The following is a 25,035-nucleotide window of genomic DNA, read 5'->3' on the forward strand; positions in this document are numbered from 1 at the left end:
TAACAGGGTGCCCCTCAGGTCAGCCTGCGATAAAGCCCAAGTCAAACAAGGCTGAGTCCTGGATGTTTTATGTCCTAAGGATCTGAAATGTCTTCACGACCAGCCCTGACCCTCCTGACCTCAAATGGTCACCTAAGCAGTGACATAAATTGGTGTAAACTTGCTCTTGGGACATTGCCGTGGAAGTGAGACAGGCGAAAGTACAGCCTTCCCAGGGAAGAACTAAACATAAGGGGGAATGGGTTGATTAGTCTGACTGGCAGTTCAACTGTGGTGGCTATATGCCCAAGGCTGACAAATTCTGCATCTTATCACTGCCGTCACACGGAGATGCATGTGAACACCGTCAGTCCAAAAGAATTGAGAAACAACTTGCCTTCCAGCCGTGCATCTCAACCAAACCTTGACAATGCCAACAGCTCATCATCATGTATTTTTCAACCCTCCAGAAAATGGCCTTCCAGCCTGGGACAAACCGAAGCACTGTCCAGACCACGAACAGGACTGGAAGCTAGTAGGAATGTCTGAAGCCTGCCTCCATAGGAAGAGCCATTCGGAGAGGCACAGCACATTGAAAAATGAACAAACATCGCCACATCTCATCCAGACAACTTGGAGTAGCTCCATATTCCATCTGGACCATGACGATGTGAATGATCAGAGTGTCCCAAGTGCCCAGACCTTTCAAACGGAAGAGAAGAAATGTAAAGGTAAGCAGATTTTTACTAGACCAGATCAAGTATTTCAACAAGGACACAAAAAAATGCTTTGTTGTAGCTGTGTGGTTAGTCTTCATGTATTCCAGTGTTCAGTGTCCATGTGTTTTCCCCAACAATTCTGTTACGAAGTTTCTTTATCCCCAAATCTTCTTTTAAACATAAATAAATAAGTGGGTTCCGAAGGGAAGCAGTTAATTTCAGTTTCACGTTGGGTTGGGGCACTTGGGGAGTTGTTTGCGTTTCTCTAATTAGCAGAAAGGTTGTTAGTTTTGGCTTTAATTCTATTTTAAAATCTGAGTAAAAACAGACATTGCTATCATTATAGAAGTACTTGCTTTGAAATGTGGACATGTGTCTGTGTGTGTGTTTCTTTCCCAATTGCGCCAGCAGCTAATGGGATCTCCAAGGCTACCTTTAAACTAAATAGACAATTCATATTCTAAAGAGAGGTTTTAAGTTGTGGGTGGTGTTGTTTTTAACTCATTAAATCCTTGTGTCATCATCCTGAAAGGCGAGATTATGGTTTTAGGAGGTGGTCACCTCGTAAGAAATATGTTAAACTGGCCTAAGTTCCTGATTGCATTCGACTTAACTGGTCTTTACCTCAGGTCGCCTCCACCCTGACAGATGTCTTTGTGCTGATCGCTTTATTGTCTTAGGGCTCCCCAAAATCTTTGCTTCTTAACTTAGTCTTTAAATGTCCAAGAAAGCAATTTGTGTCTTTAAATGTCCAAGTTCATATAACTTCCCATTCATTTTCAATTTAGCGTGTTTTTTTTTAAAAAAAAGGCTTTTGATTTTTTCTTTAAGGATTTTGACTCATGATAATATTATAAATTGGGTCTTTGAATATTTGGCAATCACATACAAGATATGTTAATGAAAGTTTATAAAGACTCCTCTGTATGAGCCATGAAGGACTTTTGCAAACTCTTGTAACTGGGACAGAAACACATGATTTTATTTACCCCTCTAAACGAAAAATGGTTGTTCTTTAGTTTTTCTGGAAACAACTCAATCACTCCTTGGAACTACCAGTTGACCTGGGTGGTTGAGTGTACAGATTTTCAGATGAAAATATAATATCTTAAAATAACAATAAAATAATGGTATAAGCTCTGATTGGAGAATAGCCCAAACTATTTATGTTCTCTTTGTGAAGATTTATGTTTGTCCCTTATCTGTATTATTTAGGAGATTTGAGAAATTAAAAGCAATATTTAGAAAAAAGCAAAATATGTTTTTTTCAAAGGAGTCAGGATATAGGACAGGTGTGTCTGTGTGTATGTACACATTTGTTTGAAATATAATTGAGATTTAGTCTTAGAATTTGTAACTAGATTGTATCTTTGAATTTTGTGAGCTGGCATCAAAACTATGTCAGTACTTGGTGTACAGTGAAATGCCAACAGAAAGTGTAGTGTTCTCGTGATATAAAAACTTCACTGGCTAATTTTGATTTATTCACAATTGGTAGCCATAGTCATTCATTCATTCATTTATTCATTCAATCATAGGGACAATCTCTGCTCCATCATTTATGAGAAATATTGGCCTTGGATGTGTAGAGTCCCCCGCACCATACACTTTTCAAATTGTTCATACACCTTAAAAGCAAAAGGAAAGAGTCTTTATTTGGATCCAAAACCCTAAGTATATATAATACAGTGGTTAAGACCACATTTTGAGTCTGACATATTTGGGCTAGAATACTAGCCCTTCCAAATTTCTGTTCTTGAGCAAACTTATGTGATTCTTGATAAAATTAAATATGATCATGTTTTTAAGCACTTAGCCTAATACCTCCCATATAGTGCTCCCTAAATAGCAGCTATCATTATGACTGTAATCATTGTTGTTAGTTCTGCATCATTAAATCACATCAATTCCTCGGGCTACACCGTGTGTCTGGTAAGGACAGGGGACAGGAAGCAGGACAAATGAGTGTGGGGTGGGACAAGACATTTCAGGGAGGTTAGAGTTGATTTTGCATTCGTTCAGCTCTCTACTGCTGGAAGTCAGAGAATTCTTTAATAAGACATTATAAGTAAATATTAAAGTACTTCCTCAAGATTCTAGTATTAAAAGGAAAGCAACTAAGGTTAATTCTCCTGTAGTTTCCAGGCTAACCAGGGTTCATCTTGGCATGGATGTGAGCCAATGCCTTGGTTCAGTATGAAAATGCCACCAGGAAGGCTATGTTGTCATGGCCCAAGAACCATATTAACTGAATTCCAGTCATTCACAGTGGACACCTATTTACCAGTGAGGCCAGGAAACAATGTGATTAGTCACTCTTCTTTTTTTTTTAACTTGGTTCTTCTCCATCTGCCCTGCTCACCTGCCTCTATATAGTCACTGTGAGGAGAGTTCTATTTTGATGTCCGTCTATACTGGATGTTTATTTCCTGGATATCTCTAGCCCCCAAGCATGCTTGATATCTAAGTTCTGGGCTGTAATTTCATTCATTCATCCCACCACTGTTTATTCAGTGCCTACATGTGTGGAATATTGTCCTTGATGTCCCAGCATGAAGAAATAGCAGTGGGGCTAAATGAACATCTAAGTAATCCCATTTCAGGGACCCCAGATGGAACTGATAAGAACTAAATGGCCTTCAAGGATACAAAAAATTAAGGATCTGCAGTGCAGAAGCCAAAAAAACAAGTTGACTGCTTAATGTTATGTAACGAGCCCAACTCCCAAACCAGTACCCCTGTAAGTGTGATTTGTGGACGAGGATCCTTCTGCAGACGACGACTTTCCCCACTCTATTGATGCAAGTGCAGAAACTGAGAATAAGCTTTAAAAATCTTTATAACAATTTGACATTGCCACTGACATTCAGACGCATGAGCAGTACTTCACATCACTGAACAGGATATAGACCAGTTGGGTATTGTCAATCCTGCCTGTCAGTCATGTGGGGCCAGAGCTACATAAATTCTTGTGTAGTTGAACCATGTATTGAGCCATAATGAGCAGGATACTTCTTTTAAAATAATTTGAGGATCACTGATTTGTGCTTTATAGTGTTCTTCATGTTTCTCTTTAGGTTTATTTTTGTGTGATGCATCTAATGTTTTGTTTTCCATTTTGGTTTGAATTCTACTTTCATTTTAATCTGCACATATCTGTGCTCCTATCTGCTACAGTCATTCTAATGAAATTCATTGGTAGCATATTGAACTAGAATGAGATCTCTGAAGACCTTTCATTCTGCTGCAAAGACCGCAATTTCAAATCTGCTTTAGTACCAGACACTATATCCAGCCAGAAGCAAGTGACCCATTCCCTTCCCCAAGCCAGCCTCTATCTCCACACTACACCTCCCTGGAGTTTTTGTCCCAATTTGAACTGATAGCTTGGCCATGAGGACCTCATCCTTCTGCTGATCTCCTCCATTTCCATAGTCTGAGATGATGTATTGGGTGGTGCTCACAGTTCACCAACCAGTGGCACTAGCAGCACCTGGAGCTTCTTAGAAATGCAGAATTTCAAGCCCCACCCCAGACTCCTGTATTGGAAGCTCTGGAAAGGGGCCCAGGAACCTGAGTATCAGGAAGAACCTTAGACTACAATTCTTAAATTCTTAGTATAGGAAAGGGTCTGCCACCTAGTGGACTTTTGGAAAACTTGCATTTTTCTTCCAGTCATCTCACCTGGGGAGCCATCTGAGTCAATTCTTGATTGGGCCTTCCTTTAGTCCGGGCTTATTAATTTAATTGCCAACTAGATGTTCTACGGAATCACTCTGCCTGGTAACACCTCCCTCTGGGAACTGAACCCTTCTGAGAGTCGGATTCTCTTGGCCTGGAGCCCTGATCCTCCTCTAAGTTTTTATGCTGTATAAGGCTTTTCCACTTGGCCCTTTCACACCCTCCTGAACTCTTCTCCGGAAACCACAGGGTCCCCCGAGACCGACAGGATGGGTCCTAGCAGATGCAGGCACCCCTATAGCTGAATCTAGCCAGCCCTGATAAGCCCAGATAAATAATCAGACCTCCATACTTCAATGCTTGTCCTTGATGTCAACCAGGGACCTTCCAGAAATACTGGAACCTGGTGGGAGAAACAAGGCAAGCTTGGCCCACCTCACTGCTTGCATCAGACAAAAGAATAGCAGCAATCCAGTGATTTCGCTGAATTTTCTCTGTAGATCTGCTGTGTGTTTTTTATCAACGTAATTGAGTCTCAGATCCCAAAGAAGGCAAGAAAAATAGTCAAAATAATTTCACTAACAAGTTATTTTCTCTCATTATGAAAATTTTCTAATGGTTTAATAAAAATAATTTTTAAAAATTATTTGTAATTCCATCCTCCAAAGACAAATAGGGTTAAAATCTTTATTACATTTTAGTCTTTATTCTGTGCATATCTGTTTTTTACAAACTTGGAATCATATTAGGCATACCATTTTTTTTCTTTATTGATTAAGGTATTACATATGTGTCCTTATCGCCCCATTACCCCCCCACTCCCCCACTCATGCCCTCACCCCCCTGGTGTCTGTGTCCACTGGTTAGGCTTATATGCATGCATACAAATCCTTTGGTTGATCTCTCCCCCTTATCCCCACCCTCCCCTACCTTCCCTCTGAGATTGACGGTCTGATTGATGCTTCTCTGTCTCTGGATCTATTTTTGTTCATCAGTTTATTTTGTTCATTATATTCCACAAATGAGTGAGATCATGTGATATTTATCTTTCTCTGACTGGCTTATTTAGCTTAGCATAATGCTCTCCAGTCCCATTCATGCTGTTGCAAATGGTAAGAATCCCTTCTTTTTTACAACAACATAGTATTCCATTGTGTAGATGTACCACAGTTTTCTAATCCATTCATCTGCTGATGGGCACTTAGGCTATTTCCAAATCTTAGCTATGGTAAATTGTGCTGCTATGAACATAGGCATGCATATGTCCTTTCTGATTGGTGTTTCTAGTTTCTTGGGATATATTCCTAAAAGTGGGATTATTGAGTCAAATGGGAGTTCCATTTTTAGTTTTTTGAGGAAACTCCATACTGTTCTCCACAGTGGCTGCACCAGTCTGCATTCCCACCAGCAGTGCACGAGGGTTTCTTTTTCTCCGCATCCTCACCAGCACTTGTCGTTTGTTAATTTATTGATGATAGCCATTCTGACAGGTGTGAGATGGTACCACACTGTCGTTTTGATTTGCACCTCTTGAATCATTAGTGACTTTGAGCATGTTTTCATATGTCTCTTGGCCTTACTTATGTCCTCTTTCAAAAAGTATCTATTTAGGTCCTTTGCCCATTTTTTGATTGGGTTGTTTATCTTCCTTTTGTTAAGTTGTATGAGTTCCCTGTAAATGTTGGAGATAAAATAAAAAGCTTCTGTACAGCAAAAGAAACCATTAACAAAACAACAAGAAAGCCCACTGTGCCCTGACTGGTTTGGCTCAGTGGATAGAGCGTCTGCCTGCGGACTGGGGGGTCCCAGGTTCGATTCCGGTCAAGGGCATGTACCTTGGTTGCGGGCACATCCCCAGTAGGGGGTGTGCAGGAGACAGCTGATCGATGTTTCTCTCTCATCAATGTTTCTAACTCTCTATCTCTCTCCCTTCCTCTCTGTAAAAAATCAATTAAATATATTTTTTTAAAAAAAGAAAGAAAGCCCACTGCATGGGAGAACATATTTGCCAATGTTATCACTGATAAGGGTTTAATCTCCAACATTTACAGGGAACTCATACAACTTAACAAAAGGAAGATAGGCATACCATTTTTAATGCTTAAACAATATATCATGAACATCTTCCCTTGTCATTAAATATTATTTGAATCCTGACTTTTATTGGCAATAGGTTATTCTTGCTTGTAGATATATTGTAATTTATTAACCAGTCTCCAAGATTTAGACAAGTTGAAGTATTTTTTAAAACAATATCTTATGTCAGCAAAGGGGCAGACTATTAACTCATGCTCTTCATAAGGAGAAAAGGATGAATCAAATCAATGATGACAATTTTAAGTGATGTATAATTCTCACCAAAATAACAAAGTGTTCTAAAATTGAGAGACATAAAGCCAAGTCATTATATGTATTATAATCCTTCAAGTTAGACATGCGCCTTTTCTGTGGGTGACAGCTATCTTTGTCCTTAAGTAAAACACAAGGGCATCTTCAGGTAAATGAATATTTTAGAAGATGGAGGATTAAAAAGTTTGAACCCTTTCACCAGTATGACCAGCTGCTCATCCATCTCGTCTTTCTACTGTGCTCCTACTCACCATATATCAGGGTGTACAGTCCCAGCTGAGAGCACCAGTGTGATTCATATACTTCAAGGACACTCGGGAGCCTTAGCCATCAACGTGGGAATAAGTGCTTTCTATCCGCTTCTGGCATATGCAAGAGAGCCCTGTGACTTGATACTTCAAAGGCAGGGAAGAGCACCTTGTAAGTAGGCCAGGGCAGATAGAGGTAGAGGGCAAAAGAAGCCACCAGCTAGAGTGGAGGTGGGGGCAGGGTGGAAATACTGGGAACAAGGCAATGTCAAAGAAAGGCAAACATCAGAAATTCAAGGCTCTGTTTCATCCAACTTTCATTTCCGTTGAGCAGATGGACCACGAGTTTTCCAAGGCCAATTTAGCAGTGTCTGTCACAACAATGCTTCCACCCAGCCGTCCCTCTTGTAATATCTATCCCATAGAAATACGCACACAAGTCCCAAAGGTCTGAGTTCAATAGTTTTCTTTGCATCTTTGTTTTTGTTCCTGAAATTTTGGAAATGATCCAAATGTCCATCCGTAGGGCAGTATCCACAAAAAATTGTGGTATATTTAAAGCATCTACTAGAGAAATTAAAAGATTTTTTAAAAGAGGTGGTTTTACATCCTCCCAGAAGTGAAAATTTGGACACACAAGTGGTGGTCTAATCAAGAGGTGATAACGGTGTGACATAAGGGAGTGGTCAGGAAGATTTAATTAAACTTACACTTTGGAGACAATAAATAAATAAATAAATAAAAGAGGTGGTTTTAGGAATATATAATGGAGAAACAATCATGCATAAAGCACAGTATAATCCCATTTGCAGTTTTAAAAGTCTATATAGCTGTGTGTGCACAAATGTGCATAGCAAAAGTTACTGTTGCACACTACCCTTGTAACAGTAGATACCTTAAAAATGAAAGAGTGGAATAAAGGTCGATGCTAATATTAAAGATATAAAACTACTTTCAAAATTGTTCTATAATAAGAATATATTTATGAATACCTTGTGTAATTGTTTTAAATGTTAAGGTCATATACTTTACATTCAGACAGGCTTAGGGTGACTTCTTCCTCTTTAATTTACCAGCTCAGTGCAAATTTTTTAACCTCTCTCTCAGTCTGCTTTATTCTAAATGGGGTAATAATGTCCGGTTGTTAGATTTGTCATAAAAATGAAAGATAGTGCATGTTAAGCACTCAGCATAGGGCCTGCAGCTTTAGTAAAGATTAAGTGATATCTTTTTTTAATATATTTTTGTTGCTTTCAGAGAGGGAGAGAGAGATAGAAACATCAATAATGAGAGAGAATCATTGATCAGCTGCCTCTTGCACACCCCCAACTGGGGATCGAGCCCACAACCCAAGCATGTGCCCTTGACCAGAATCGAACCAGGGACCCTTCAGTCCACAGGCCAGCACTCTATCCAATGAGCCAAACCAGCCAGGGAAAGTGATATCTTGTGCCCTTTTCACCAATATTCAAACAAAATCAGGTACAATGTGGATGGCTAACTTACTGACATTGCATTGAAGTTGAAAAGGTATTGTTGGGATAGTCAGCCTTATAAAGAATCACAGGTGACCACTGCAATTCAAAGTCTTTCCCTTCCCCGGGACATCTCCCATGGGGCGCCCCGAGTGCCTGTAATACCATCATTGCCCTTTGTGGTTTTTCAAAATGCAAACCTCCTGGCTGGATAGTTTGTCAAGTCCCTAGCATCTCCAAAGGAATCTGAATTAGATCAGATTCCGTTCTCCTTTGACAAGGTCTAATCAAGGCAATGGAAGGATTGGGGATGGAAGGAGACCATGAAAAGGTTGATGATAGCAGGAAAGTGGATGAGAGAAAAAGTAAGGAACAGGACTGCCATATACCACTGCGCAGATTGTCAGGTTGTGTGCTGTACAGTAGGATCAGTGTTCACACTATCCTATTGTTGAGGCTATGCCACAGTGCCCTGAGGAAAAATGTCACTTCCCTCACTGCCTGCCAACGTCTGTCCCTGAACAAGGGATAAAACTACTCGTAGACAAATTTAGACAAATGGCATACTGCTTGTGGTCCATCAGGACATTCCAAGATTGATAACACTGTATTGTATCATTGAAATTTGCTAATTATATGTTAATGAGCCAGGGAGGAGGAATCTTCCCTAGTGTACATGTATATCAGATCATCATGATGTACACTTCAAGTATCTTATCTAGTATAGTTTTATTTCTCAATCAAACATCAATAAAGCTGAAAAAATTCCAAGAATCCTCGAGTTACTCAGCGGGGGGTGAAGACACTGATAGAATTCCAGTGATTAATAAATACTCTTCCATCCCCCTGGAAATGCTATGAAAGAGAGGCCTTGAAATAGCATAACTGGATCTTGGAATTTGGGGCCCTACAATCCATTACTTGAAAGCTTAAATAACAAGTTTTGACTTTAGGCTGAAATCAGATCAAATATTATTTTCAATATGCAAGAGAGAATTTCATGCCCAGCCAGTGTGGCTTGGTGATTAAGCATCAACCTATGAACCAGCAGGTCTCGGTTCAATTCCCAGTCCAGGCACATGCCCAGGTTGCAGGTTCAATCCCCAGTGGGGGGCGTGCAGGAGACAAACAATCAATGATTCTCATCACTGATGTTTCCATCTCTCTCTCTTTCTCCCTTCCTCTCTGAAATCAATAAAAATATATTTTTTTAAAACAGAGGATTTCATGAAATAAATATTCAGCAAGAATGTTTAGAAATATTTTGAGCATATAAATGCCCTTGTCTGACATGGTTAAGTTTCTGGACCCCTCAAAGAGGACAATGGACAAACCAGGAAGAATCATTGTATGTCAGGTCATCCTAGGCCTACAGGACCCTGGGCCCCAATGTAAGCTACTAATGGCATAAGGACAGCAAACTGGAGGCATATTTTATAGCCACATCCTGTATTCTAACTCATCATCCTGTTTACATGGAGAAAATGCATATTAACTAACAATCTGGAAGATTATAATTTTAGGTCATTCAGCCACTGTCCACTTGCATTCATTAATTTAGGAAGCAACATATTATATGCTTATTGTGGACCCCTAAATTAACTTAAATATCCAGGAAATAAGCACTATACCTTTATCTGTAATTTATGCATTGATTTTAAGAGAACATAGATGTAAATGTCAATAACTATTTCAGATTTACTGCATGGAAAGCTGATATTCTAAGTGGAGGCGCTATTTTCAAAAAAAAAGTGAAGGGTTTGCAGCCAAATAAACTTGCATTCAGATCATCACTGATCAGCCTTATGATCTTGAGAAAGTTCTTAATTCTTAACCTCTCTAGGTCTCAGTTTCTCATCACTAAAACAGGGACCAGAATATCTCCCTACGAGATTTCTATGTCTCTGATCTTTCAATTCATCTTCTAAGTAGCAGCCAAGGGTTTGATTTTAAAGAATTAGAAACATGTCACCTAACCCCTCACCCCAATCCCCAACCCAGCTTGAAATTACCCTTGGTTTCAAGATAAAGTTTGAAGACATACAGGTCCTTCATAATGTGGCGCAGGACTGTTTTTATCCCTATCTCTCGCCACTTATATAACCCAAACCCTGGCCATTTGCTGTGCTAAACATCGTCTCCGTGCCTTAGTTACACCCTGTTCCCTTTTCCTCCATTACCTCTATTCCATACAGTGCTTGCGCTGTGAACCACTTCCCATTAGATTAGATTATTTAAGCAACACAACAATCTTGTCACTTTTTCAGGCACATTTTTATCAAAGCAAATTCGGCGTGGTGCTGGATTTTGAACAAAAGCCTCCCTTTAATGTCCTTCAGTAGAGCTGTAATAGGCTAGAGCTGTCGAAAAGCTTTTATTAAATACTAAAGGAGAAAAAAAATAGAAACAAATTCAGAGTACAGATGTTTAAAGGAGGAGGACTTTGAGTTTCTCTTCCTACCAAAACAGACTCAATCCCAGAGCCTGAAGGGCCAGGTCTTGTTCTGCAGCCGCCTGGGGATTTGCACTTCCACGTGTCTGGCCTGCTTCTCCTGGCCAGCAGCTTTCCTCCTTGGTAAACACAATAAAGACACCCCCTTCAGCAGCTTCCCAGGCTCCTAAATGGAAAGCATTTTCTCTATCTTGAGGGAAAAAGAAATCCAGAGGATGACAGTCTAGACTACAATGGCAGTTCTGTGGTAGTTTTAGGCTCAGCACCTAGATTCCTTCCAGCTTATTTTTCTATCATCTCTAGAGTATGACTTTCATCCTCATGGACCAAAATGGTGTCTGGAGCTCCAGCAATCGTATTCACATTCCAGACAGCAGGAAGAAGGAATGAAGAAGCAAATGCTATGCACTAGCTTTCTTTTTCAGCTGTCTTTTAAGTTCCCTAGAAACCACCTTACAGCATTTCTTCTGCTATATCTCATTGGCCAGAAGTTATTCACACAAACAGACTAGATGCAACTGGGAAACAAAAGTTTTTTTCCCAAGACCATTGCCCTCTAAAATGTAGAGATTCTATTTCTAAAACAGAAAGTAAGAACAATCATAATATGTTTAAATTACTTTATGAGCTTTACAAAGAAGCCTGCTAGCTTGATCACAAGTGATAGCATTGTGATTGCTTCCATCAGGATGGGAGGGGCCGTAGTTCAAATTCAGTGTGAGCATTTAACTCCATTTCCAGCTACTAGTAAAGAGAGTTTCATGCATTTACTACAAGTAAAGAATAGCCCCACTTGGTACAAGGAGTGAGTTTCAGAAAGTTTCGTACTGTTTTCTCCAAAAAATAAAAATTAGTGGGAACTGGGTTCTCTTAAATCTGTTTTTGAAACTTGTTTTTCTGTTCAGTGATTTATGAGGGAATTCAGGGTGGTTCTAATTCAATAAAAAAAAATGATTCTCAGGGGTCTTCCAAATGTTTTGTAAAAATTGAGAGAAAACATTTTTGGGGGGGAGGGGAGAGGGGAGGCATTCTTTCCTTTTTCGCTGCAGTGTTTATATCCAGTTCTGAGGCAGAATAAAACTCTGAGTTTTCAAGTACATCTAGCAATTCGGAAAAATTGTTTTTACGTGTTTTTTGGAATGAAAGTTGAGGCTCTGGCTTAAGTTGATACTGTTGCTGGTGAAAAGCAAGAAATTGTTTGGATTTGTGCCTTCAATGAAATAGACAGGGAGCCAGGAAATGTGCTGAACAAAATTACAGAATTGGATGGATTCGACATGTAACTTCTAACCAGAAAGAGGCCTTGGAACAAGTGTATTTGCCAGGAAAGAAAACTGCTTTATTGAAAGGTTAATTTTCAGATTAGTTTGGGAAATTTGAGATAAATAAATGAAATCAGACCAAAAAAAAAAACACATAAGGCCTGGATCCTTTTTCCTCGGGTTTTCAGAAAATAATCATTGCTTCCAATGAAATGTTTTGACATTTTCAGTAGAGAGAACATGTTAATTGTAATGTTATGTGTATGTGTTCTTAAAAACCCTTGTGAATACTGTATCTGCCAAAAAAAATCTTTTATTTGTTTTAAGAGTAATCAGAGAGTAAAAATACTATTAAAATGTTAGCTATGTTCTTCATTCCTTTGGTGACTTTCATGCTTTCTAGGATGTTGCAATTTATTTTCTGGTTTAAATGTACCAGTTTGGAGAAAATTCCTTTACTTGTTTTATAGTTCAGTTTTTCATGTTTATAGTTGTTTTACAGTTGTTTAGTTTTTATAGTTGTTTTCATTTTTATAGCTGTTTTACGTGTTTTATAGTTGCAGTTTTCCAAGGAGTCTTATTACTAAACGTCCACGGGGTTTGCCTGGGTTTCTTCCCTTATTTTGTCTCATCCGCAGCTTGTTCTCTAATTCTTCACCTTCTCCCATTGAATCGATAGCTCCTTTACTACATTCATAAAAATCCTCAGCACTTAAAAGGCTCTCTTGCAGGACAGTGGTCTAATTTACTCTGTATATTGAATACACTTGCTGTTAAGCCACTTGTGCAAGGACCGTGATTGAATTTTTGAACAGCCTCTGCTCCCACCGCCTCCTGCTCTGTACCTAATAGTTGCCCAATAAATGTTTGTTGAATGGTGATAATACCCGCCTTCCTCCTGTCATATGTCCCTGACCGGAAGTCCAGGCTACAGTTAACTGGAACTTCCTGTCCAAAGCGGAGTTCTCACTATTGGACATTACATATTATATTGCTGTGGTCCCTTGGGGGGGAAATACCAGCAAGGTCACACGTTCATTCATGGACCAGCAGGAACGCCCAACGTAAGCAGCACCACCTGAAGTCTAGCCCTGCGAACTGAGTCTCCAGAGGAAAGAGGAAGACTCCCTAGGCTCAAAGAAAGCAGCTTCCGCCCTCATCATGGAGAACACACACGTATAGGTGGACATACACATGCAAACCACCATCCGCATGGAGAGAATACCATTAGTAATCATCAGCAAGTAACTATGATCTAATTTGATATTTGTTCGCATCTTAATTCAAAGATGTGGTGATTCTTAGAGAAAACTCTTTTCCCATTTGGATCACTATCTTTAAATGTCTAGTGTGTGAATACAATTAAATCCAATTACGCTTCAAGATAGTCCCCAAAGCAGATATGAATGGGAATAAAATGATGGTGTGCAGTTTTCACATACTACTGATAAGAGTGCTGTTAAGTGACAACAGAGGGGGAAATGCTGTAATAGAGGAGTATTCTTCTTAAGGGTATTCCCCTAGGCTCTCCCTCAGGCACTTACAAACAAAACAATAAAGACAGAATAAACAGTTAAGTTGAGCTTTAGTGCTACTGATGTAGAAAATTATCAGGTGCAAACGAGCAGCATTTCCAAATGTGGCTTTCCTGGGCCTGTTTTAAAAAACCTGTGGGATCTATGTGTCATTAGGAAATGATTGGGTCCTGGTTTTAAAAGCTGATCAGTAACATTCAACAACAGATTTAGCCACTGTCGTTCATATGACTGGATTAATGTTTTGGAGTCAGTCATCAGGCTAATAAACTCGATTATTGATTTTAGGATTTTCTGTGTATCCAAGGATAGTCTCTAAGATGTCTTTATAACGTTTCATGCTTAAGTTGTCAACCAACATGACATAACAATGAGTAATCATTTTCTAATCATGCTGAAAGGGATTCAAAACCACCTATAAAATGAATCTCCCCAGTTTCAGAACAACAGGAAGATTCTTGCTCTCAGTGCTGTAGCTGGGCTAAGGTCATCCCTACCTGCCTGCCATCTTCCCCAGGAATTAGCTTCATTCACAGCTTAAGACCTCAGGTAGTCAGAAATCTGCTTTCCAACATGTTCAAATGGCAGGAGAGCTCAATAGACACCTCAATCTAGATAGGATTTTAGCACATCAGGTGCTATTCCAAAGTAACGCAGGCTGGGTTGCCGTGTTGGTGGTGGTGGTTATTCATCTTCCTTTCTCCTTTCATGTGTATGGATGTACGCTTCTCGGCGCATATGCCCAACTCTCTGGGTGTATGGGGCTGGTGAATGCATGCATAGAGTGTGTGTATATGTAAAGTAGGAACTGAACTAGGGTAACAAAATGAACTATTGCATGCAAGAACTCTATGAAGTGCACCCAGCTGCCAGCAGCAACTGCTACATGCAGGCCACTGATTATTACGCGTATTTTGAAGATAGTCCGGGTTACAGTGGGTGCAGCGCTCAGGCTGTGCCCAGTAACAACATATATATGGAACAGGCCTGGGCAGTGAATCAGCCTTATACCTGTAGTTACCCTGGAAACATGCTAAAAAGCAAGGACTCTGACTTGGACATGGCCCTGAATCAATACAGCCAGCCTGAATATTTCACCGAAGAAAAGTCTTCTTTTTCTCAAGGGCAGTCACCATCTTACTCTCAAAAAAAAGGTAGGGACCACTGTACCTAAATGTATTAAAAGTTTCCGTTGTGTGTGAAAGTTACAGTTTGCATCAGCTTTGTCACATATTTGACTTTGGATGCTGAGTGTTTGAAATTAAAAACAGCAGTAAAGAGAGGCTGCTGGGTGATTGAAAGGGGTCCATGAACAACAAAGATTTCCAAAGACTTTTTTCTTTATATATGAAAGTTGGATTGAATTGGTTTTTTAGACAGTGTGTGTGTGCGTGTGTGTGTGTGTGTAGAGAGAGAGAACGTGTGTGTGCATATATATACGTGTATGTGTGTGTCTGTGTGAGTGTGTATATATATATATTGCCCAAAGTGATTAATGTCAGCTTCTTTGCTAAAGAAAACATGTAAAAAGCTTCCCCTTGGTGAATAAGTACTGCGGCATTTGAAGTGGGATCATTATCCCCAGTCCATGTTCAGATTAAAAACTCATTTGAGTTTTTCTTGTCATTTCTCATTAAAAGTTTATTTAGTTGACTAGAAACATATTTCAGTGAGGCAAACAAGACCATACTGTTGACATGTTAGGATTTGTAAATGTTCACTTCAGTATATTTACTTACCCATGTAAACTGTAAAGAATCTACTTGTAACCATACCAAGCGGTAAGAAGCTAACACTCAAAAAGAAACTGGAACATTTTATATTGCCATTGTGTCCCTAAGGTTTGACACGTCTGCAATTATGTCAAATGAACTCTCATATGAAAGTGAATGGAATATCCTCCAAAATATCCAATGTTGAAACAAGTGCAATATCCATTTATTTTAATAGAGGCTGTGGTTTTTGCAGTGCTGCTTAATTTTCTATCAATAGATCATTTCCTGTATTACCAAAAAGTAAAATCAAAGAGGCAAACAGGTAGTTCTTAGGGAACTTAGTGGCAACTGCCAGATAGAAAATACTTTCTAAAATAGCTACATTCTAGTGCAAATATGCCAGAAACTTGTTTTTTCTGTGTACAATCTATAGGATATTTCACAGGAAACCCAATTCATGGGTTTCTTAATTTGCAGGTATATGATGCCCATTGATCTTCAAATGTGAATTTCTCTGTGGAATTATCTCAAAACAGAATGTGGTTTATTTGATGTGGCTCCTATAACAATTATCATTTGCCTTTTTTAATGTGACTATAGTTAATATAGCCTGTTTAAAAAACTGATAAGCAGAATCTAAAAAAATATGAAGTGAATCTAAAATCCTTGTTTAGTTTTTACCATATACTGTGTTCATGTTTTCTGTGCTATTCTATAACTTCCAAATATGAAATATGAAGAGGATTATAGCGTAAAAACAAATTCAGACTTGTTCATCTGCATTTTCATTTAGTTTTACATCCTTTTGAAGGGCATTGAATTTCTTATTTATTGCAAGGAGCACACCATGTAAGTGAGATAGATTGTGAGCTATTTCATTTAATATCACACTTTTAAGTAATTTATCTTTGAAAAGAAGTCAACATTACCTCACTCAACATGCCTGGATATGCCTTTCTTAGTGATGTAGGATCATAAGAAAATATTAGTGTCCGTCTTTCGATTTGGGCATTCAGCTATTCTTAAAAATTCCTGCAAAACTTTTCATGCTTTTTTTACTCGTTTTTCTTTTGTCTTTCCACTGTATTTTCTTCAACCAGCACTGGAAAATATTTGCTTATAAAATGTTAAAATGGGATTCTTTACTAATTAATTTGATGCTTGAACTAGAGGTTAAGACACACTGTGTATGCATATATTGATGTAATTTCTCAAAGCCCTAAGCCATTGAAAGGCCACTGCAACCTGCCAAACTCACTAAATCAAAGCAGGCAAATATTCTTAAATGCACCACTATTTACTGTTACAAGTCTTTAAGTAAATCCCGGTAAAACTAAACCCAGCTGTTAACTATCTCTTAGGACAAAAGGTCGTACCCAGCATGTTTATCCATATTGATCCATTATTGATTTTTGTTGTTCTGAAGGGCATCAGATGTCTCTCCTTGAGGCAAAATTGAGACCATAAGCAGGTGTCCCGTGAGGCAGGCCTCATTATTCCAATTGGATCTTTATCTATTTTTGTGAAATTCATAATTACTTCATCTGTGTTTGTTGCTGTCCTTACAGCTCTATAAGCACTTAACTAATGCAACTGTCTTAACTTTTTATAATTTTTTAAGGATGACTTATTTGCTAGCCTTTAATTAGAGTTTTCTAGTATGTAGAGAATGATCATAATCTTGTTTTTTTAAGGGTATTTATGGACAAGAGTGTGGAAATTGGCGTGGGAGTAGGTGGAGGAGGGTGGGGGGGGCAGGGGGATAAGTGGTGATGGAAGGAGACACACAGTACAGTGTACAGATGATGTGTTGTGGAATTGTGCACCTGAAACCTGCACAATTCTCTTAGCCGGTGTCACCCCAATAAATTCAATAAAAAGGAAAATAAAATAAAAATGTTAAAAGTGTATTTAAGTACACATCATTGAAATAAAGGAAAGCTACATACAGAACCTAATGTTAAGTCTGGTTATCTTAATGGCTGACTTTAGAATGACTTTTGACTCCTTCTGTGTAATTTTCCTGTTTTTATATTTATAGCCAAGAGGGGGGAAAGTCATCAAGCTTCCGAAGCATTGAGAACACAAACTAAGAAGGAGTCAGAATTTAGTTCATTGAATCAAATTTGAAATAAGACTTCAAGAATTGGTGGGGGAGCTGATGTAATTTCTACACTGAAGAGGGCTGAGATGCAGAATATAATGTCTGTCTTATTTTTCACTATAGAATATGAGAAAACACATATTTAATTTGTAAAAGTTAGAGACAGATTAAAAACACCATAGCTCGCCCTAACCGGTTTGGCTCAGTGGATAGAGCGTTGGCCTGCGGACAGAAAGGTCCTAGGTTCGATTTCGGTCAAGGGCATGTACCTTGGTTGCTGGCACATCCCCAGTAGGAGATGTGCAGGAGGCAGCTGATCGATGTTTCTCACTCATCAATATTTCTAACTCTCTATCCCTCTCCCTTCCTCTCTGTAAAAAAAAAAAAAAAAAAAAAAAAAAAAAAAAAAAAAAAAAAAATCAATAAAATATATTTTTTAAAAAAACACCATCGCTATCACTCAGAATATATGAGCTCCTTTTTTTAATCTATGTTGTTTTTTTAATAGTAACCTAGGCCATGATTTGACCTAGCCATGATTTGTTCAGTTAAAATCGGTCATCGCAGCCAGTTCTGGTCGCAGACCTCCGGAAGGAAAAGGGAATAAGTTTGGAAATCAGACGAAGGGGAGGGGAACTGGCAGCCAGGATGTTGTGTCTTCCTTGCGGCGGTGGTTTCAGCACAGTTAAAATTGATGTCTTTTTGTGGGGGAAGGGAGAGACGGGGGCTGGCTGTTTCCACCAGAAATTCCAATGACATTCCAAGTCCCCAAGCAGCTTGAGTCTGGCTGTTCTGCGGGCAGCTTTGCCCGTCAGCCTCTGGGTCTGTTTACACAGAATCCTTCTCTGGAGTGTCTGTCCTGCACAGGATTCTCTGCTTCGCAATGTGCCATCTTTACAGGAATTGCACATCCCCAGAGTTGCTGGTGTGTTTGCACCAGAGTTGGTGATCGTGTCCAAGAGGAAAAGAATGTCCTGTTTTGGAGCCAGGATCGAGGAAATGGGATGTGCTTGTCCTGTTCGGTTTGGGTTTGGTTTTGATTGCATGTGTTCTGGTTCTTTGTGTTTCAGAGAGAAAAATGGAAAACGGAAGCAGAAACTCTACATAAAACTGTTCTTTCTGAATCTGCTTTCATTGCCCCTCGATCTTGGGGACAGGCATCTAAATCTTTTGTGTGTGTGTTCCTAGCTCTGTGGACTTTGTGTGAATACTTGGGTAGACATTAGAAATGGAAATTAAACGGTAAGGTTGGGGATGTTTGCAGTGACCCACATCAAAAGGCTTGGATTAAAAAGAGGAGTTAAGCCTCATATTAGAAATATGATCTCTAATTAGAATTCCCTTGGCCTCTTTAAAGTTAGAGAAAGATTGCTATACCATAGAGTTGGGGATGGGGAGGTTTTAAAGTCTGCCCACAGAGAAAAAAATGTTGCATGAGAAACAGGTACCCTTAAACGCTAGAATTACACTCAGTCTAGTGAGAGGCAGGCAGGAAAGGAAACCAAAATGGGAAGATTTGTAAGTCCCATTGCATAATCACTCCCAGCCATGAACTTGAATATGAAGTGACCGCATACTCTTTCGATTTCTCTTTCTCAGCTTTCCCTCCTCTTCCCTCCCGTCCCCTCTTCTCCTCTTTGTCTCTCCTTCACACCACCACCTCTGTTCCTCAATCTCTTTCTCCCTCAGTTTTCCTCTCTCTCCCCTCTCCCATCTCTGCTCTTCCTCTCTAGCTGAATTTCTTTAAACACATATACAATCATTCTACCCAATGATCTGTCGCAAACATCATGTCTTTAAAATGTAATGATACTTAAGAGGTTACTGCAACTGCAGACTTTCCTACAATGCTTATGTAATTGTAAGAATGCTGACGTGAGGTTAGGACTCAAATTAGGCACTGCCACCCATATACTATTAAGAGACAACACCAGTCCAGAAAATAGAGCCATTTTGTAGAATACATAACATACTCTTCAAAAGTTAAATGACAGTGCCTCTCAGCTCGCAGAAATGGGAGCAAACTAAGAAACAGCAATCGTTTCCAAGCCAAGTCCAAGCTCAGACCAAAACATGAGCTGGCTCTTCTTTCCTTTTTTTTCTCTCTTGTCAAAGGCACGTCCTTCACAGATGTCATTGGATGCCCTAACTTCATCCTAGAGCATGCGCTGCCATTCCTCACAGTGAAAGCTAAGAGCAGGAGTCCAAGGCATTGTGAGAAACTGAAGTCAGATGCCTGGCAGGCTTGGGAGAGAATATGGGTGTTGCTCATTTCCTGCATTCAGGGTTCACGTCCACCACCTCGCATCTCTTTGTGAATACTTCTCCACAAACTCAGAGCTTTTTGCTCAGTTCCCAGGATTCGGGTGCATTCAGCCTGAGGTCCAATTGCTTCCCACTCTACCATGTGCTCTAGTCCAGCCTTTTTCCACCCCATCTTCTTGTACTGATACTACGTACCATGCCCACTACCGGTATCCTTCCTTGTCCAGATCCTCATGATGATTGACCTTCCGTGCGCTGTCCTTGGTACCTCCCTCATCTCAGATCCCTCTGTACCAGCTGCTTTAAGAATTTCCTCAGTTCTCCTGGACATTCCCAGAATGTGCTTTCGAGTAGTCACCCCACCCTGACCTCTTTCCTTAACTGCAGATACTTCCCACCACATTGTCCTGTCCTCTTCTCCCCATTCACCACTCGTCTCCCTCAAAGACTTCTGCTTCCAGACACTCAGCGACAGTCGTCCCTTGCACTCTGCATCCACCACAGGCTCCTCTTCAACATTCAGACCCTTTTCCATGTCCTGTTAGATCAAACACTAGTTCCACCAACTCTTCCCTTCGCTAATGAGTTCCATTTTCTTTCTGGTTTTATGCTTCAGTCCACTCTCTCAGCTCCAGAAATCTTGGCCAGTTTTTCCACGTGTTCCTCTCTCTGCCATACTGCCCTCCATTCCTGAACCAATGACACTTTTTCTCCACCAACCACCCACTGCCAGCCAGTGTGCATCCTGCCTTTCTCAGCCTGTATCACTTCAGGTCACTAGCTCAGCTCACAGCCTATCAGCCTCTTTTGTTTAATCGCCACCACATTCAAAGGTGGTACCCCTTGTTTTATGCAATGACACTAAGTCACGTGTGCAAATTACCTTTTTAAAAAAGAAAATAAAGTATATTTAATGTATGTTAGAGCAGAGTGTCTCAGCCTCGGCACTCTTGACATTTTGGGGCTCTCCTGAGCCTTGTAGGATATCTACGCATCCCTGGCCTCGAGGCACTAGATGCCAGTAGTCCACAACCAACAATGTCTCCAGATATTGCCAAATGTCCCGTTGGAGTCAAAATCACGCCTGATTGAGAACCACTACGTTAAAAGAACTTAATATTTAGAGACCATCTACAGTAATGGATCTTTTGTAATGTAAAAATCCCTTCTTTGATTTCATATTGAAAAGCTTAGATTTCTGCAGATTGAGCTGTTTCTTAATGGAGTAGTACACTTGAACATACACAGACATATGTACCTGCAACATGCTACTTACATATATGTGTTATAGGTCATTCCCATAGCCTGAATTTGGGTTCTCTTTGTCATATATGTTTGGTTATGTCCACTCCATCTAGATCATTAGCACCATGAAGTCAGTAACCTCCTTTTCTTCATTGTGTGATGTGCACACCCACCATGGCTGCAGGGCGTACCTGAGGGAGACCAGTGCAGCTTAGAGTAGCAGTGATGTTATCCTGATAACAATGTGGCCACTCCTTCTCCTTCATGTCACATCAGGCTGAAGAGCTGATAGGCCACATTTTCAGAGCTATAATCTTGAATCTCGTTCTGAATGGATTTTCAGATAAAGAAAAGGCAAATGTTTTTCTCAAACATGCAGGACATGAAATACCTGTGGGTGTTCCGTGTGAGCCCAGTGCCATAAGTTCACTCTTAAAGCAAAATCAGAGTCAGCTGGTGCCCATTGCGGGTGACCCTTTCCACTCCCGTCCCTTTGCCACTCTTCTAATAAACCCCACCTTCCTGCTTTTCACCCATCCCCTCTCTTAAAACAGAAAATGATCGCATTGGCACCAGAGTTCTAAAACTCTAACGCCTGCAAGCACCAGAGAGCTGATATTAGTGAGAGAGGCTCAGTTGTTTGATAAGGACTGCTTAATTTAAACTTTTCAACCCGCACACATATTGCTTATTTTATAAGAATATTTTTCACTTCCAGAAAGAAATATATTCTCTTTCATTTTTCTTGAATTACGTTTGTCTTCCCACTTTTGACAAGGATAAAAGTTCTGTGAAATATTCTTTTACTTGTAAAAAAGACATAATGCAGGAATAAACATAAATGGCAACTGACATTTCGCCTCAGAGTTGGGGCACAATAGGGTCTGGTGCTGACTGCGGATAACTAGCAAGTATGCCTCTCTCTTAGGAGAGAGAGTGGTTGCCGCCCTATGAAAATGTGGGCTCGGGAGTGCCAGGTCTCCCCATTTTTCACAAGAAGCAGAAAGCTGGGTTTTATGTGAAAGCTCCTGGTTTTAAAAATTGGCTGAGATTTTTAAACACCCTGCAAGCCAAACACTGTCGACTGCCAGTGTGTGTACCCTTGTGATTAAGATTTTGACTAAAACTCATTATATCCATCTATTCCCTTTCCTGCTAGTTTGCATCAAGTGGTTTAGCTCTAATTATGGATTGAAAGGTTGTGTCAGCTGCTAAGAATTGGAGTCTACAGGGATAGGAAGAAGGAAGGTCCTTCTTGTGCATGAAACTGTATTATGCCCAACCCTCGCCCTAAAAGTTAATACATTTTCGTTTCAGGAAGTCTTTTTTTTTTCATCAATAAAGACTGATTTATTTATTCAAAAAATATTTATTGGTCACAAAATGAGTACATGCTGGCTATACAGCGACAACAAAAACTAGACAGAACCCCTGCTCTTGTGGAGATTATGGTTGAGTGAGGAATAGCCTTTAATTAAGTAATCACACACTAAATGATAGCACAGAGAACTATCAAGTTATGTCTACAGTAAGTGCTGTGAAGATCACATGGGAGGCATAGTAGTTAAGAGCATGGACTCTGGAGCCTACTATCCAGGTTTGAATCCTAGCTCCACCACTTACTATGTTATCTCAGGCAAATCTCTTAATTTCTCTATGCTACAGTTTCTCATCTATAGATGGCTAATAATAGAGCTACCTTGTAAGGATGATGTGAGGATTAAATGAGGTCATATTTGTAAAGCATTTAGGACATATCTGGCACATGGTAAACACCAAGTAAGTGTTTGTGTAAAAAATTATCTATGAGAGCTTAATGCTTTTTGTTCAGGAAAAAAAATTGAGAACGTGACTGGCGGGGCGATCTAGGGGCCCCCACTGGCACCCCCCCTTGGCTGGCCTGGGGCCTATGGGCTGGGAGCAGCTCCTGCGTTGAGCATCTGCCCCCTGGTGGTCAGTGTGCATCATAGCGGCCAGTCATTCTGCCATTCAGTCAATTAGCATATTAGGCTTTTATTATATAGGATTTTTCACTTCCAGAAAGAAATATATTCTCTTTCATTTTTCTTGAATTACGTTTGTCTTCCCACTCTTGGCAAAGATAAAAGTTCTGTGAAATATTTCTTTAGTTGTAAAAAGATATAATGCAAGAATAAATGTAAATGTGTCTACTGTCCCCCAGCAGCAAGGACCCAGCCAGCCATGGGGCAAGGTGTAAAGCAAAGCTGCTCAAAGATTCCATTAGGGCAGTACTGAGAACAGAAAGGCAGTGGCTGTTCTGAGGAAAGATTTTGTGAAGTGGGGGCCTCCAGGGCACCTCAGCTGCAATTTGTGGACACAAAGAAAGAATACCTTTTAAGTTAATGCTGTTTCAAGTTTGTACCCAGTGACTTACACAAGAGGCCCATACATGTTTGTTAAATAAATGGATGGATGGATGGATGGATGGATGGATGGATGGATGAATGGATGGATATATTGTTTACCAGTGGGTTAAAGGTTAACATGATGCAAAATTTGGTGCCTAATACTAAGAATCAAATGTAAAAGGAATCAGAATTAGTATGTTGGGAAAGACTAAAGAATGAACCATTCAAGATTTTTGAAGTATATAAAGAAATGACGTAGGAAAGAAAGTACCAGTGGGAAAAAGCTTAACTCAGAAGGATCTGTGCTGTGGGATGAACTGAGGAGGTTCAAATTAAATTGGAAGAATAACTAAACATACTAATGATTTAGCTTCCTTAGGGGTGTCAACGCATAGGCTGTGTGTCCAGAGAACTAGTTAGTTATCAAACTGTAGAATTGGGGCGGGGGGGTGGGTATAGTGAACATGGTCAGAGATGTTCTGGACTTAACTAGCATTTTCCAATGGATTTTAGTGGTCAGTCTTTATGAATCAAAAACAATGGTTGTATTTGTGTATTAGTTCCTTACCAAGTCCAGGTTTTTTAAATAAAAACTACACAAATAAGACAGTTTGTTTTAGAAAAATTGAAAACCATAACTTAGCAAAACATAAATTTACCTATCATTTCTTTGTATGGATGGATGCCCCAAAACTATGTTTGGAATGAATCAATGCCTAATGAATTTTCCTGTCGATTTTGTTAGTATTTCTTACTAAATTTGAGTGACCATACCATCCATTACCTAATAGATAGTGGTATACACCCTTGGGGTTGGGGGGTTTACAGTTATGCAAAGGGGAATGATAACCAGCAAGCAAAGACTCTTTTGATTGGCATGAACAGTGGTCTCTATAGCCCAAAGTAGAAAGTTGAACAAGTTGTGTAAAACTCAAACTTCAAATTTTCACTTCTGGTGATGGTATCTTAATCAGATTGGCCTGGACATAGTGATTTTCATGTGGGGAAACAGTATTGCCCTTAAGCTCTCCTTAGTCATGTCTCACTGTATTAAACCTAGTGATCAGAGTCCAAAAAAAAAAAAGCATCAAATCTAGCTGATTCGTGAGCATGCATCTCCCCAGATCACTAGGTCTTGAATGAGCTTGAATCTACTGTTAATTTCTAGGGTGACCCTAAGGCAGGGTTCTCAACCTTCCGAATGCCGCAATCCTTTAATACAGTTCCTCATGTTGTGGTGACCCCCAACCATAAAATTATTTTCATTGCTACTTCATAACTGTAATTTTGCTACTGTTATGAATCGTAATGTAAATATCTGATATGCAGGATGTATTTAGGCGACCCCTGTGAAAGGGTCATTCGACCCCCAAAGGGGTCGTGACCCACAGGTTGAGAACCGCTGCCCTAAGGAAACCCAAGCTTCTGACGGCCTGTTCACCTCAAAAGAATTTGATGATCTCCCAGGACTTTCCAGCTATAAAGTGTTCTGAATTTATTTGCATGGTGCCTTGATGTCAGAGTGAATCAAGCCCTCTAAGACAAGATCTAAAATAAACAAAAAGAGTGTGTTGACCAGAATCCAGAGCACTCGGTGTCTCGGATCCTGGCTCCACAATCTTTGGGTCTGTTCCCAC

General features: G+C 39.8%; 1 protein-coding gene across 5 annotated transcripts in view; it reads left to right on the forward strand.

Moving 5' to 3' along the window:
* The window catches only part of THRB (thyroid hormone receptor beta), a 276,686-nt gene that overhangs the window by 230,643 nt on the left and 21,008 nt on the right, over positions 1-25,035 (forward strand). For 4 of the 5 annotated variants that reach the window (XM_006087613.3, XM_023752964.1, XM_014454832.2 and 1 more), the window contains one exon: positions 450-710. In XM_006087613.3, the coding sequence (XP_006087675.1) occupies positions 450-710 (261 nt within the window). Of the gene's footprint in view, positions 1-449; positions 711-14,426; positions 14,855-25,035 lie in introns of those variants that run through there. The other variant, XM_006087611.3, reaches the window with a different exon arrangement.

Source organism: Myotis lucifugus, unplaced genomic scaffold (genome assembly GCF_000147115.1).
Source record: "Myotis lucifugus unplaced genomic scaffold, Myoluc2.0 scaffold_39, whole genome shotgun sequence".
In the NCBI taxonomy this organism is placed as follows: Eukaryota; Metazoa; Chordata; class Mammalia; order Chiroptera; family Vespertilionidae; genus Myotis; species Myotis lucifugus.